Here is a 17774-nt window from a genome sequence, read left to right on the forward strand (position 1 = left end):
AGGCCTCGCAATAAGCAAGCTTTGAAGTAAGTTTTATTTTTGTATATTCTGACTTAGAGTTATAGAACAATAAGAATAAAAGGTAGAATTGAGTACAAATGGAGACGGAAATCAATATTTCAGCCAAGTAAAGGTCAACCCCTACGAACAGCTGTGTATCAATTATGATTATATTTTTTTAGTCTGCGTTTGGACCCCATTTGGGGAGATATATTTTTGTGATTATTGTGACCCTTTGGAAGAATACAAGTAAGGTATTTTCTACAAACAGTGTACTAGTTTCCGTAACCCAGGCAGGGTAGGAATAGAGCTACGAGGTACCGTCATTATTATATTGACAGGGAGGTTTGTTACCTCCAAGGAGAGTTAGAGATTTTCTAGTCGTAACCCAAGGCGGGTACACTTGGCTTTAGAAAGTGGCCATTTGACCACTCGATCGCGTTATCATACCCTGGGACAGGGTATACTGTAAATCGGGTAGTACCAAACCCGATATTTGCAGAACCGGTGTGGTAGACGCGGCATCACATTATATTTTGGGGCCAGGGTTTTCCCCTCCAATAAGTGGTGACACCCGTATATTACCACGCCAGTGGTGTTGTGACCTACCTATATAACACTGGTGGCTAAATACCACGAACATTGGTGGCAGCAAGAAAAGGAGCTATCAGTAAACCTGATAGTAAAAGAATTCCGCGTTTTCGAAGAGACTAGTTGAGTTAGCCTACATAGTGATAGTAGCCTATTGTGGTTACATATAAAAAGAAAAAAAAAACGGAATCAATTAATAGAATTATAATGATCTATCATGGGCTGTGCCTTGTTAGATCATAATTGAAAAATTGACGGATCAATATATCGCGCAACTAATTAGTCAGCAAAAATATAAGGCTAATTGACACACAGCAATTTTCGCGGGAGACCGGAAGTTACATGGGTGAGAGAATTTTCATTTAGACTGAAGAGGTAATTTGAAGTTAACAGGATTTTGAAATTATGTCGGACAGAGATGAGATTAACTCAAGACCGAGAAGGGCGAGTGAAGCCCATAGAGAAAGTAGGAAAATAGAAAGAAAGGTTAATATGGAGGCGTTTGAGAGAGAGCACCGAGAATATGAGGGAAAAATGCAGGCTGAGAAAGATGAAATTAGAAAGAATAGAAAAGAGGACGAAAGGGCTAGAGTAGCCTATAAAGGAAGAGACAATACGGATAGAGAACGAACATATTCAGAAAATGAATTAAGAATAAATAATGACAGACGGAATCAAAGTAATCCGAGTAGAAGGAGCAGTGTTGAATCGAGATCCAGCAGGAGCTCGCGAAAAAGCACTCAAATGGATATGACACAACAACTATTAAATTTCATAGAGAAAGAAAGAGAGAGAGATAGACAGGAAAGAGAGAAAGATAGAATAGAAAGAGAGAAAGAGAGAATAGCTAGAGAACGAAAAGAAGAGGCAGATAGGGAGGATAGAAGAGAACTAATGCAAATGATTGCAGGGAGAAACTCCCAAGAGCCTCAGAAATCATCTACAATAGAGATAATGCATGCAATAAACTTTCAACCAATGAAAGAGAATTAAGATGCACATTTGTACCTCTACAACTTTGAAAAAACCGCGCAACTAAATGGATTGCCGAGAGAAAATTGGGTGACAAAATTACAGCCCGTTCTTAACTACAAAGCACAAATTGCATATAAAGCATTACCAATGCACTACTCAAAAGATTTTGAAAGACTAAAACAAGCCATTTTTGAAAAGTTTCATCTCACCCCTGGGCACTTTCAAAGGAGGCTTTGAAGCGAAAGATACAGAGATAACGAAAATTAAAGAGAACACGGGTACAAATTAAAAGATTTAAAAGATGTGTTTAAAATGGTTAAAGTTAGAAAACTATAGAATGTTAGAAGACCCGGAAGAAATAAAAGAAAAGATAAAGAAAATAATAGATAAAACAGTAATGGAACAATTTTTAGAAAATACCCTCAGAGAATTGAAAATATATTTAAAAGAAAAGAACCCAAACACAAGCAAAGAAATGGCGGAAATGGCAAATAGGTGGACCGAAATAAGAGAGGAAGTTGAGGAGACAGACATATTTCAATACAGAGAGTATAACAAAAATAGGCACTATAACACAGCGCAAGGATAAATAACTTGCTATAACTTTGGTACCCCGGGGCATTATGCAATAATTTGCTCCAGTAAATATCACAAAAAACACAATGAAATGACAACATAGGCCATGACCCATAATAGGGAAAAAAATTACGCATTTGCAGAGTCGCATGAAATATGAAGAAAATTGAACGGGGAATTAGTCGAAACGGCAATCGGTTCCTGTAGTGACCAAACCTATGTGCGAACAGGCCTAATTAATAGAAAGGAGATATACTGTAAAATCGGGTAGTACCAAACCCGATATTTGCAGAACCGGTGTGGTAGACGCGGCATCATATTATATTTTGGGGCCAGGGCTTTCCCCTCCAATAAGTGGTGACACCCGTATATTACCACGCCAGTGGCGTTGTGGCCTACCGATATAACTCTGGGTGGCTAAATACCACGAACAACATAGATTTTAAAATTTAAGAGTTTTAGTACTAACTATATCACCATTTCATTTTAATTTCATCCAAAGATGTTCTTAACCCCAAGCAAGAAAATAAAGACCACTCAACGAACCAAATACTTCTAGAAACCCAAAATCTGCAGAAAACCGATGATAATTTATGGCTATCTGATGGTATTGCTGACAAAAGTCATATGATTGTAAATGATCAAATTATGATGCGTCTAAACACCAATGAGATAAACCAAGGGTGGATCCAGGATTTTTTTAGGGGGGAGGGGGTACAAAATAGGTTGATCCGATAAACTTGCGTTAGGAGCAACTTCAATTAGCGCAAACTTGCGTTAAATAAGAAAATCACACTACTTTTGACTACGTTAGGGGGGCCCTCACCACCTGGATTCGCCAATGTAGTAAACTGTGGCTCACCGATAAGAGGTACATTACTTATCTCTCAACAATATGGTGGTTAATTTAAATAGCAGAAATAAAGGGAAAAAATGGCTGAAGAGAAAAAAGCAATTACATTAATGAATGGTTACAGTAAATGATACATAAAATTTTTATTTTCAGTAGAACGACCACATGACTGAGTCGTGGCGTATAAACTGTGAATTGCTTCAATTTAGTTAAAAACTATATATTTTAGAAGTCATATCATCCAGTTTGTTCAAACAGGTTAATAGTCAGGAAAAACTTCCCATCTCAAACCACGTGGAAATTTTTTTCAAATTAAAATAAAAAAACAACAGTTAATTTTCGATTCATAGCTACCCAATGTAGGCATTAAAAAATAAAATAGTGCCTTCAAGTCAAAGGTGAAGGGGGTTACGCACATATCCCTTAAATTCCATAATATGCTCATTCTCGAGTGTATGTAATAAACCTGGCTTCAACATAAAATGAATGTTTTTTGCCATACTCGAAGACTTCTTAAAAACAAAATTCCATTGTCAAAAAATGTATGAGCAGGACCATAGCCTTGATCCCTTTAGGATAATATGCATGAACAACTAGAATATGCTAAAAAAAAACAAAAAAAAAAAAAACCATATCACTAAATTCATGGCGTATGAATATAAAAGGTAAATAAGGTAAATAATACGGCATTGGACTTTACAGTCCCTACCGGCGGTGCTGATCTCCGTTTCTTGGCCCTTCAGCCAGGAAGTGCAATGGGGGGTTGGCTGAGCTTACCAAACCAAATAATTGGGTACACTAGGATTCGAACCTTCGCCCTCTCGGGCAATGAATTCACTCTAATGTATTAAATTCTTTAGATCGTGTAATTCCATTAATCGTGTTTTTCTTTGAAAAGACTAGTTATAAAAGAAAAAAAAAATCCCTTTTACAGATCGGCCAGTGAATAAACTTTTACAAATGCCAGTGAAACACCGATTAGACTACTGTACAATTCATATCAATACGCTGTCATACTCTTTTGTCAATTAGTAGCTTTGTTAATTAAATATGGCTGCACTACTTCAAAAAGATTTACGTCATATTCGTGTCAAACTGAGGATTAAACTGACAATCAAGCTGATTATTGTGTCAAATGGGGCCTAAGAGATAAACCAACCCCTTAAGCTCAGCCAGTCCTATATGCTAATTCAATCTATTATCCCCATTTTTATTGGTGGCCAAGATACTCATAAGCTCCAAATTTTTCTAAAAATGCCCTATGTCAACGTATCTTGGACATAGAAGTACTTGAAACTGGGACTTCTAACATCAAAATTGTTCTTGATTTTTATAGCCAAGTCAACTAGCTCTCAGACGCATTCAAAAACCTTAATTCAGTGGTAACAAAAAGCCCTAACACACAGCCTGGTACGTTATGGGGGGGGGGGCAATTGCCCTCTAGAATTATTTTCCCCCTCTTCCCTAGGCTTGAAAATACCTTTTTTCGTATTTTCGTCGTACAATACCTTTTTTTGGTATTTTTACTAAAAAAACTAAAAAAAAACAACTGCGAAGTGATTTTGAAAAATACATCCCCCCCTCCGCTTCCATTTTTATGAGCTGACGCCCCTGTACCCAGTCTTTATTGTATAAGTCATGCATATAATAGCCAAAACCTATATAACCAATCACAAACATAGTACCCACTGGAAATCTTAATCGTATTCGATTTCTCAATTTAATTTTACTGATATTTGGTGTTAAATTAATCAAAAAAACTTTTTGTACAAATTAAGTTTTTTAAAAAAAAGTAAAGAACTCCATTAAACCAAAATGCAAAAAATAGAATCAAATAATCTACCAAGTGTACAACTACCACAAATCAGGATCAATAAACAAATGAAACCCAAAACAAACAGAAATTAAAATAAGTCAAACTCAAAACGAGCAGAAATTAATCTGAGTAGGGTTTTAAACCCTATACTTTTGAAATCCAGAATATAATTTGTACTTTACTGAAAAAATTCAAATGAATTTACTGAAAAAATGTGCATTGTCAGTTTAATATACATATGCTGATAATTATTCCTTAAAATCTAAATTAATTTTTTATTTCTTAAAGTTATATGCGAAAACATTTAATATAATTTTTTATTCTTTTAAATAAATACCTAATTTCCAAAACTTTCAACTACGTTGAACAAAATGGCAATCTAAAAATTTTGATTGGATGTGTTTGGGGAAAAAGTGGGCGTCAGAGGGGGTTAGTCGCCCTCCAATCATTTTCGACTATTAAGAAAGGGGACTAGCCATTTAAATTCCCAATCGAATGAGCTCTTTCTAATGTTTCTGCGACAACGCGTTCTGTAATAATTTTATATGCCCCCAAGGCATAACTTACAACCCTTGCCCTAAGGGCTGTGGAGGAGTGTCATTCTCAAAGACCAAATCTCCAGAACTTTCAACTACGTTGAACAAAAGGGCTATCTCAAAATTTTGATTGGATGTGGCTGGAGGAGTAATGGACATGAGAGGGTGGTTAGTTGCCCTCTAATCACTTTCGAGAATTAAAACGAGTACCATCGCTTTGAATTGTCAATTAACTGATTCCTTTTTTAAGTTTTTACGACATATCCCTTTATAATAACCTTTTATGTACCAAGATCACAACGTACAACCCTTTTCCTAAGGGCTGTAGGGGAGTGTCCTCCTCAAAAACATAATTTCTATCTGGAAATCAACTATGTTGAACAAAATGGCTATCTCAAAATTTTGACTGGATGTGTTTGGGGAATGGTGGGCATGGAAGGGGTGTTAGTTACCTTCCAATAACTTTCGACTATTAAAAAGGAAACCAGCCATTCCATTTTCTAATCGAATGAGCCCTTTTCGAAGTTTCTACGACAACTCCTTCATTACGAAGTGCCCCGGTCTAGAAAAAAAATAAAATGAAAAAACAATACATTGTGCCAACATCGTTCTTTACTTAGGCAGCGCTATTGAGCTGCCTATGATAATACAAGGTCTCAAAAATCCAGAATACATTTTTCAGTTTTATCTTTAGGGCATGTTATGTAACATACCACTGATTGAGCTTTTTGAAACCCAGCAATTCAAGTTTTAGTGCATTTCTCACTTTGATATAGGGATGAGGAATATTCAGAGGGTTCTTAAGCTGAATTCCCCTATTTTATGCAACTACAACAAGATAGAATAACCTAATAATTGACTGAAAGGACTCACAGCTAAAAGACGATAAATGTAGCAGTGTTTCTTCTGTCCGTCCCTCCAAACACGAGCCATTGCTTGATCGTCATTTGCCGGATTCCAATCTGGATCAAACATAACCAGCCTATTAGCACCAATTAAATTTAGACCACATCCACCGGCTTTGCTGCTCAACATGAACACGAAATCAGAACTGATTGGGTCATTGAACTTTTCAACAATCTAGAATTAAGAAAGTTGATGTAAATTTGAGAAGAAGAATTTTTTTTTTTAAAGAAACAGGAAACAAGAAAAAACAATTCCAATAGTAGTAGCAAATAAATAAATAAATAAAAAATTAATCAGCAGTTAAAAAAGAATCTAAGCTTGCGAGAGCATGCTACTAAACAATAGCAACGAAAAAAACACAAAAACAATAATAAACATAACTGAGTAAATGAACTGAAATAATTTTACTTCATTATTATTATTTAACATATAGTTGGTGAAATCATCTAACAAGTCAAACATAAACAACCAAACGCAAACAAAACGTTACTGTTTTCAAGATAGGGAACAGTTAAACCATTTTTTAACAAAATAAAAACATTTCAACAAAATATTAAAATAAATCTAAATTAAATTAAACTATTCCCCTTTAATCCCGTTCAAAGGTATATTTACCCAGTATCTCCATTCATAACCCACATTTGAGCTGATGGTAAATCATTATTAAATTGATTAAGCAGCTCAGATAACTGAGGACTTTTTCAAGACCGTAACAGTAAATCAATATAACTAATCGGCTACATAACTGATAGCAGTTCTCAGGCAAATAGAAAAAAAGAATAAAAACACTAATATCTCTACAGATATGTACAATAATAGCATCATTGCAGTTACATAACAGACAATTCATACAAGAAGATATTGACTTTTAAGGTGTCAAATATAATTAATTTATTTTTACAAATAACGTAACGCCAAACTTCCACACTCTCAGGTATGTCTGTTGCGCTTTAATCTAGGGACATAAAGATAAAGCTGAGGGGGACCGGTGAGATTTTCAACGAGATGGGAGCTGATGGATATTTCTGGGTCCCTCCAACACAGGAAGCCTCCATTCCTCCACATGTAGATAGGTCTTTTTCCCTCCCATTTCGACTTACTGTCACGTTTCTGCCCCTCACATTAAGAAGACGCGAGAACAATACCGCAAAATACTTTGTGACATTTTTAGGATTTATATAACTAAATGGCTATAAAAAAAACTTTTTTCTTTGCCATAGAGGATAATTAAAAAAAAAATTTACACCAAAAATATAGCTATCATAATCAAAGACATGTATAGAAAAAAAAGGGATGATGTCTATAAAAAAGAGAATGTATCTATAATTATTTTTTAACTACCCAAATAGAAGAAATCTATAAAAAAAGAAAGTTATGTACTTGTATAAAAAAATAACTAGAGACAACATTATTTGTGCCATCTATTATCTAACTAACCTTAGCCTATAAGTAGTAAAAAAAAGAGAAGAGGAACGTTACCTTTGCTCTTTTTTTTATAGTCATTGATCCATCAAGTCGAACATACTGATAGTTTCTGAGACTGCATAGCCTTTGAAACAAGTCTAAAGTCTGTGTGTAGTTGGAAACGAGCACAACTTTGTCTCCTGTTCGCTTTATCATCGCTAATAAACAATCAAGGACACAGAGCTTTCCAGACAATTCAGGTACTAGTTGCCTGGAAAACAAAAGCCAATTATGATAAATAAGAAGTAAATAGACTCTGAAAATGACAAAATAAATCAATAGTGATAATAAATTGGAAAAAAACGAAAATACAATTCAATTCACTTGAGATTTTAATTAAATTGTTTGCCCACAGAATCTGTCGGAGAGCCATCATGGCTGTAGAATTGCCAGCCTAGTTAGCGGAAGACCGCGGGTTCAAATCAAATCAGCACTAGCGATATGTTTTTATAATGAATTTCCCCTATAAGCAACTAGTCAAAGAGTGTACAAGGCATAAAAGAAACATAGTAAATATGTTACTGTGAATGTCCCAAATTCCTTTTTTTTCTGCTTCGATTCAATTAGCTCTGCGAATCAGCTTTTTCAGTCTTATGAGTTTTGATGGTAAAAGTTAAAGTTAGATTAGGCTAAATTAGGTTAATAATTAAAAAAATGGGTTAAAAACCTAATCTAACCTAACCTGTCACCATCAAACCTTGCATAAAACTGAAAAAACTGACTGGCAACGCTGACTAAATCCAACGAGAAAAAAGGTAATTCGGACATTCACAGTAACATATATATAGTAAGAACCGGAAAGAAAATTGTTTACACCCTTCTCGCAAACACAAAACTTAAATCTGCTAAGCACTCCCCCCCCCCCCCAAAAAAAACGGGAATTTTCAATCAATGACTGAGCCGGGACAGAAAACTTGGCAGATTTCCCAAACTACACATTAAATACGTCATCTTTTAACAAAACCAACTATCTACATGCATTCACTACGATGGATATAGTCACTTGCCTCTAGAAAAAAACAAAAAAACATATGTTGTCTTCTTAGCATCCAAAAACAAACTGACTATTATCTAATTGGAAAAGTCTCCAAAGAAACTGTTACCCGTTCTATGTTATAATGCCATATTTTCCAGATTAGCTATTGGCTGAAAAGTCTAAGGACATTTACCTTAGACTTAAAATAAAGTAAGAAAGTCACTCTTTGTATAAGGCCCACGCGGGGAGGGGAAGAGATAACTACTGATGACATTGTTGTAAATTTTTGTGCTTACCTTTACGGAGCATCACGTTTAAATCTCAATAAAAAAATGTATCTAGGATTTTTTTTTCATGGGGGGGGGGGGTATTAACAAAAAAACTTAAAAAAGCGCAAAAAATTTGTATATATTCTTTTTGTTACTTTTTTACGAGTTGACTAACATTTCGGGGTGGGTGGAGGTCAAAAGCCCTAACTACCCCCCCCCCTCCTCCATCCCATCCCTGGATACGGCCTTGTCTCAATGAAACAAAGCGCAAGAGGCTATTAAAAGTCAGTAAATGACATTGTAATAATAGTATATACTGAAAAATATTCAACCGCTTCAATAGCTGGACCAGACTAAACTGGATAAGCGCCACTTAATCGAGTTACAGCAAAGAGTACTAGTTTGTCGGTTCCTCTAAGTGGCAGTCCATGAAAGCATGGACTAGCGCAAGTATATACTAAGATGGACAATCTTAAAGGCAGACCATGGCCCTTCTTTTATTGGGTGGAAAATTAAAACCTTTCTATGTAGATATAGGCAAAGAAATCTTAAATTTCATTTACATACTTGGTACACCTTTCTATAGGGGGGATCTTTCAAATACCAAAGCAGCCTTCGTAAGATTATGTCTGGCACAGAAGTGGCTACCACGATTCAGAAAAAAAAATTATAATTAAAATACAAACTTATTAACAGCAGAAAAAATATATTTGTACAATACAATAAAATGGCACTAAAGAAAAGAAAAAAGAGGATATATATGTATATATATATACATATATATATATATATATATATATATATATATATATATATATATATATATATATAGAGAGAGAGAGAGAGAGAGAGAGAGAGAGAGAGAGAGAGAGAGAGAGAGAGAGAGAGAGAGAGAGAGAGAGAGAGAGAGAGAGAGAGAGAGAGAGAGAGAGAGAGAGAGAGAGAGAGAGAGAGAGAGAGAGAGAGAGAGAGAGAGAGAGAGAGAGAGAGAGAGAGAGAGAGAGAGAGAGAGAGAGAGAGAGAGAGAGAGAGAGAGAGAGAGAGAGAGAGAGAGAGAGAGAGAGAGAGATAGAGAAAGAGCGATATAGAGAGGGAGAGAGAGAGAGAGAGAGAGAGAGAGAGAGGGAGAGAGGGAGAGTGGGAGAGAGAGAGAGAGAGAGAGAGAGAGAGATAGAGAGAGAGAGAGATGGAGAGAGAGAGAGAGAGAGATAGAGAAAGAGAGATAGAGAGAGAGAGAGAGAGAGAGAGAGAGACGTATCTTTTTGTCTTTGCTACTAAAATGGCTAATGGATTCTTACTTCAGGATATATCCTTTGGGAAAATATTCCAAGGCACCCTGAAATCCATGGCTCTTCTCGAGACATTTGTCATAAATTAGGTCAGGGTGAGCACACAGTTTCTTCACATGTGTAATTGATGCTAAAGCTGAAACACCGGTTTTCCCATTTTCTGAAAGGGAGGTATTACAACAAATTCATCTTAAATAATGATAGACCACAAAACTTTTAAACTGCATGCGAAAAACATATTTTTACAACCTAAAAAATCCTATAAGAAAAGAAAACTTGTGCATGGAAAAACATACTAAAGATATAAAATCTTTAAGGCTTATAAGAGAAAATAGAAAAAAACTGTTTACAACCAAACTCTTTGAAATAAATTAGCTTGTATATTCGCATTAGTGCATGAATAAACTGCAATTCATTTCTACTAGCATTAAAATAAATTTGAACTGTATTAAGACGAGAACTAGTGCTTGAGAAAAAAAAAATATCAAATAGTTATAACCATTGAAGTCAAGAAACTATGATATAAATAGACTTTTCAGACCCAAGACAATATTCTTACATTCTCAATTATTTCTATCGTCCCTTTTAAAATATTAGATAAAAAAGAAAAAAAAGTGTTTTTTAATTACAAGTAAGGAGCAATGCTAAAGCTTAAACGGAAGCAAAGATTTTATATATATGACAGGGTTGCCGGTCCATTATTCCCCCTTCCCCCGACCTTTACGTTTAAGGATGACTAGCATCTTTCTCGGAACACTTCAGAATAAAATGAATATAGCCTGTTGTTAGTTGCACAGTTTTTAGCTTATTCACTATTTGTTCATGACATTTAGCCTGCAAACTTGCATTTTATAGCAAATACCAATAATTTATTTATGCCCTCTATACATACATGATGTACACAGAGGAGCATAGGAAATAAATGAAAAGAAAACTGAAAAACAAAATATTACATTTCTAATGAAAAGGATAACAAAAAGTGGCTCATAATACTCAATAGCTCATGAATATATAATAAATAGCCTGTGATAGCTCATTAGTGCATAACACTAAAAACACTCATAAAACATTACGCATAAACACTCATAATACATAACGCATAAAAAGCTGTTTTATTAAAGCAATGGCGACAAAACTATTTTTCCATTAAACGAGACAATTAAGGGGAAAATTTATTCTATTTTCTCTAGATCGTCTAAGAAATCGGTCGTATTATTGGTCCATTTTAACATTAATATCAAATATTCCGAATTTTTGTATAATATACCTATTTTTGAACCACAGTGGAATTCCAAGAAAATATTTACAAAACCGGAAAAAGTACACACGGATACGCTTTTTATCACTTTGACTTAAAAACTTCAAAAATAGAACAATGAAAAATGCATGAGGTGCAAACATTGTATTATGAATTATAGCAAGCGTTTGTTTATCAAAAAGACATCTCACCCTGACTAACAGGCCATAAGATTTCATAAGTTTTCCCAGTGCAGACGATAACACCAACTCCCGCGTAGCTTTTATTGTTGGGCCAAAAGGCAAGCCAAGGTAATTAATAGAATCATTATGAAAGATATTAAGTGATCCCACCCTAATTGAGTGATGCTGGAAATCACTGTTATTGCCTGTCACTAGTAATTCTGTTATAGTAGGTTCAATCTCGAATCCTATCTCCCGTAGATGTGAATGTAATATATTAATTGCATTATCTATTGATGTTAAAATATTTGAAAATACTAAAATATCATCAGAATACAATAAGTGAATAATTTCGTTACCGTCAATCACATATAGCGGTAGGTACCGTGCGGCTATTCTAATTGCGATATTATATATGACAGTGATAAGAACTGGCCCTTGTTTTACTCCACGACGCAAAGAAATTCGGTCTGTAAGTTGCCCTACCGAAAAAATTCTCACAGAGGAATTACCGTACCAACCCGTCAAACACTGGCTTGTAAATGGATTGACACCACTCCGCAACAATGATAAAAAAGCCTAGCTACGCAACATATTATTAGGTGCATTTCAAATATCAACTCTGCAAACTAAAGGTTGTTTTTTAAAGCTATGATGCCGTTTCAATATTTCTAGAAATATTGCGTGTGCATTTTGAACCCCTACATCACTTCAGAAACCCAACTGATGGTCCCCCCACATCACATTTTGTTGATAAATATGGGAGTAAAATATTTGTAAATATGGGAGTAAATAGGTCTATACGATGAACAATATGAAGGATCCTTGCCCTTCTTGCGCATACAAACTACTCTACCTTCTCCCATCAAAGAAGGGACATAATACTGAAATATTATTACTTGATATAATAACGTAAGATGTTCTAGTAGTTTCGTAGTACCATACAAAAGGTGCTCTGATAACAAACCATCTGGACCTGGGGCCTTCCCACATTTTAGTGATTTAATTTCAGTCAAAACTGAAGATGGAGAAAAACAAACTAAGTTTTTATATGAGTTCAACTGAGAAAAATGCTTTTATAACAATTCACAATAACTCCATTCAGTTGATGGTGGGTTGGACGAAAATACTGAAGTAAGATGTCCATACCATTGTTCCAGCGGGATTTGGTCTGATAAATCAGCTGATGATTGCGTTAATCTATTAACCTTATTATTTATTAATTTGGATTATTCCTAATTTTGGTTGATATATCTTTTACTTGTTGTTTCTTCCATGTTGCCACTAACATTATATATTTCTTTTTTGTTGTTTTATCTATCTGGAAAAGGTGGCCATTTCTCGGTCGGTCACATTGATCCCAAATATAATACAATAGCTGATATTTCTCTTTTGCTTCGTCCAACCCAGGTATAACAGACCATCCCTTTTTTTGTGTGTTTTTACGGACTCTAATAGCAGGAACCGCAACGGAAGCCGCGGTTCTTTCGGAAGTGATGATAATTAGATCTGGGATCACGGTAAACTAGGAATAGTAAAGGTCAGTGTTAAAATCACCACAAAGCAAAATGGCTTTACCATACGCTTGTACTTTATGAGAAATTTTTGAGACACTTGCACATGCGTTAGCAAAACGTTCGTTAGATTGTTCGTTTCTGTAATTAGTAGGCATATAAACTGCAAGAATTACGGTATGACCTAGATCAACCGCAACAAAAGTATAATTCGTTTCAAGTAAAACACACTTAAGGCTCTTATTTACTCCAATCATTATGCCGCCAGAGGGACGACCTCCTGTGATTTTCGCAGGACGGATGAAGAACTTGTATTCACAAGAACTTCCAATTGATTACTATTAACGCCACTTAACTGGTGCTCTACTATGCACACTATTTCGAATGACTTGAATATTTCGGCTGTAACTATTAACTTATCTCTTGCTCCATTTATGTTCTGAAAATACAGGTTTACACTGTCATGTTCGGTGCAAAGGTCCATACCTGTGAGGGGGGAGGTATCAGCCTCAAGCTTGAGTGCTCGAAGCACCGACAGGCATACGGCTCTACAATACGGTGCAGGAGAAGCTGTTGCTTCTTTGATTTCCACCACAATTTGCGCATTTCACAGCAGAGGCTGGGCATGCATTATCACGGCTACTAACGTCGGGCCCGGCACAATTACCACATTTAAGTTTGTTCACACATTCACAAGCAAATGATCAAAGCCTTGGCATTTATACCACTGGTTAGGTCAATTCAGGGGAGTTGACCCCCCGGAAAAGCGAATAATCAATTTTGATGCCATGCTTTAGAGCGATATCGAGATCTAGTTGAGACTTAAAGGACAACCGCATGACTGAACTACCTCCAAAGCACTTTGCTTGCACAACAAAATTAATTAGACCTGTAATATTTGATTCATCAAAGCCCTTGTCAATACTTATAATCCCTAGATGTTCCTTCTTTACGACCTTAGCACTGATGCGTGAACCGAGTGGTAGTGCACTTACCACTGACGAGGCAGAATCATTATCTTTCATAAGCACTAGTAGCCTCTCTCTCCGTTGCTCAACATGTTCGACTTTGTCTAAGCATCCTAAATTTGAAATAAACTCGCGCTGCTTAGCGGGGTTGGAAGACTGCATACTAGCAGGTAAATTACTAAAAATAACAGGAACTGTAGCAATTTCTGGCTTAGGGAGGAACGGCCACAAACGGTTTTGTTCATCCATATCTGTGCTAACAGACTCTTGTTTTTCAACTAGGAAATTTAACATTCGAACACAGTCATTTAATCTTGATGCCACAATAGTATTTGGTTCGCTTGGGAAAACCAGAACATCTGAAGTGTCTATAATTGCAAATCGTGGAACAGGATCATCTTCTGAGATCCGGCCTAATAGTAATTCCTAAATGTCGGTCATAAATGCCGCATTTATATATAAACCTCAGCGCCTCTCAAGAATTTCCACCTTAAAAACATCACGACAGATTTCAACAGTCTCTTTAAATGCATCTTTTCCAAAAATTTTGCTACTAGTTTAAAAACGGCGTCCTTATCTTTATTTTTAATAATTTGTGTCTGCAGAAAATCTAAAACTGCACAAATATAAACTAAATCCATTTGACAGGGCACAAAAACTTACTTCCCATAATCTCAATGATAACCAAAGACCACAGTCCGTATTCGATCAAGCCGTCGGTAAGTTATAGTACTTTCTTCTCAGAAAATTTGTAACATTTCGGAATTTTCTTATTTTCAACAGTTTCGCAAATTGTGCAATCCAATTAAATACAAAGTATAATCCAGCTTACGTCCTCACAGTTCAAAGACTGAATGAAAAACTGAATTATCCATGTCATTTTCGGAACTTTGCGCGATAAAAAAGAATTAAATTTTTTAATTACATTACCCTCATTTTAGGAAAAAAGTCCCAACTTTAGCATGAAAAGACCTTAGCGTCTTCACCTAATTAGACCCTAATCATGCCAACATTTTGGTTTTGCAACATGGCTGACAATTATATTTTATTGTTGCGCAATCTCTTTCGCAAAAAAAGTACTAAAACTTTAAATTTGCAAAGCCTTTTCCTATAAAAGAGCTGTCTTAAAAAAGAAAAAAAAAACAAGACGAAATTATACATTTTTATAGATGGGGAGCCAAAATTTGGCTCTCCAATTCCCGAACCTGTTAAATTTGCCAGTAAGGAGCAACAATAAAACTCAAAACGAACAGAAATTATTTTTATCTTTAATTAAATAAATCTAAAAAACAAATGAAAATTCTCCCCCTCCACCCTATTTCTACTCTACTCCCTACTTCTATTCCCCCTAGGATAGTTGCTTGTACCCTGTTCAACGCGCACTTTTGTTCAACACACACGTCTGGCAAGGTCAAAAATAACAAACACAGTTAGTAATGTATCTTTAAATTACATAAACATCAGTTACAAATCAATACCTTAATTATCTTGTAGCTGTTGAACTCCAACAACTTTTGGTTGTTAAAAAGGGCACTAAAACTTTCAACTTCCAATTGAATGAGCCTCCTCCAGAGTTTATACGACCCCCCTTCTACAAAACCTTATATGATAACAATTGGCAACTAGCATAACTTACAGCCATTGTGATTTTCTTTGAAATATTACATCACTTCGGGGCCTCTTTTAAACAGAACGCAAGAAATTTTAAGGGGGGGGAGAGGGAATAAGAAAGTAATTGATAACATGCCAAGAAGTCTTGCAAAATTTAGGATTTCGATGGGACCAGGCCCGAAGGCCTCCATCCCTACGTACGTACATGGCCCTTTCCCCTTTTTTTAAATGAATACTTCGAATTTTTCTATGATGACGGAATTTGGTATGAAACTTTACTTTGTTCTTTTTTCCTAATTAGCTTATTTAGCAGCTCTAACTAATATATTCAAGCCATGAATTATCCAACAGCGCCAACTATTTATGCTCAAAATTATAGAACTTTGAAATTATAAAACTGTAATGAGATCGAGAAATGCTGAAAATAACAAATATTCAATATGGTAGAAACGTACAACACAATAAACACACCACTATTGTAATGCCTACTATAATTTCAAATAAAACACAAGAAAACAAAAGAAAAAGAAATTTAACATATTATTTTATTTCAAAAACTGCAACGGTTCCAAGATTAATTTTTGCTTTCTTTTTCAGATGTTTAAGTGGTTCAAAAGTGGTTATAGTATCCTTTTTCAAGGGCACCCGCAGCGGAGTACATAAAGCTACCCCTCACCCCTTAGAAAACCAAAACGTCCAAATGTGTGTCATTTTTAGTATCCTGGAATATATGACACGTTTTTGGTTCGAGCTACAAAGAAGAAATTCAACAAATCTCAAAACAAAACGAGGTTTGCTATATAATCTTAACTATCTCTAAAATTAATTCTTGGCGCAAAATGTTTTTCCCCGATTTGAACATTTTCCGTTTGATACAGCCACATATAAGTATATTCAAAACAAGTTACAAATATTTCTTTTCTATTGCACCTTTGGCAGGTGAAGAGTCAACCAATTATGTATAGATGAAACTTTGGATCGGTGACAACTTACAATAGGGCAACTACAGAGGACTACAGGAGCCACCAACCCTCCACTCTACACCTAGAAACCCAAAAACATCCAAAAGTACAAAACTGTAGAGAATTCTTACGAATATGACAATTTCCTAGTTTGAGCTTTACACCAAAGATTCACACACCCCAAAACAAAATTAGGTAAAAACAATACTAAATATCCAAAAAAAAAAAAAATTTTTGGGCAAAGACTTTTACCATAATATTAACTTCTATCTTCTTTGGATAATTTGAAATCTTTGGTGAAAGGATAGCCATAGAGCCACAAATTCAGAAAAGATTATCAAAAAAAATATTAATTATACCTTTTGTGGTGCCTTTCATTAACGAGGAGTCAACGAAAGATTTGTAGATGGCGTTCTGCATCGGTGACAATTTACAACAGACAACAAGCTCCGTCTTTGGTGGCAAGTATTTCGTTAAAAGAGCAGACGTTCGTCGGATGATACATCTATTCACAATTAAAGCTAGTTCATTTAATTTTTCTTCGCCTTTTTTCTGAATCTCTGGTGAGGCATCTGCGTCCCTTCCTCTGAGAATGGGGTTCTCAAATTTCTTCTTAAACTCCTAGAAAAGTTTCAAGATACACAATCCATAGTTCAAGACAAGCTGATGCCTTTTTTTGGAAAGTCTTTTTTCGTGGCTTCTTTATCGATTCTTTTTTTTCAGTTTTAATATTTTCCCTTTAAAAATAAAACGTTTAGGACATATTCCATCTCAGCAAGGAATAGCATATATTGCCTTTTCATCAGTTTAATCAACCCCGTGATCCCCCTTATAATACTCTGGAAAATATAGCTAGATACTCTAACCTATTCTTAATATATTGCTGATACGCACTTTTGACAATCTGTATGAACACAGTGTGTTTTGATTTAGTTCCACGTTCCCCACAACATATCCTGACATTTTCCCCTTAATATCTCCAGTCTTAGTAGTAATCGCAATAGAAACAGTATATGTAGTACCAGTGGTAGTAGTACTGTGCACATTTT

The 17774-nt window shown here is 35.4% G+C and overlaps 1 protein-coding gene across 1 annotated transcript in view; it reads right to left on the reverse strand.

Annotated features, from left to right (window-relative positions):
- okr (DNA repair and recombination protein RAD54-like okr) overlaps positions 1–17774 on the reverse strand; it is a 76801-nt gene that overhangs the window by 21396 nt on the left and 37631 nt on the right. The window contains exons 8-11 of the mRNA XM_089099873.1: positions 17085–17346; positions 10261–10411; positions 7733–7928; positions 6221–6427 (exon numbers count right to left, since the gene is read on the reverse strand). Of these exons, the coding sequence (XP_088955999.1) occupies positions 6221–6427; positions 7733–7928; positions 10261–10411; positions 17085–17346 (816 nt within the window). The remainder of the gene's footprint in view (positions 1–6220; positions 6428–7732; positions 7929–10260; positions 10412–17084; positions 17347–17774) is intronic.

This window comes from Artemia sp. Qi Xiang Cuo, chromosome 14, assembly GCF_049724085.1.
Source record: "Artemia sp. Qi Xiang Cuo chromosome 14, ASM4972408v1, whole genome shotgun sequence".
Classification (NCBI taxonomy): Eukaryota; Metazoa; Arthropoda; class Branchiopoda; order Anostraca; family Artemiidae; genus Artemia; species Artemia sp. Qi Xiang Cuo.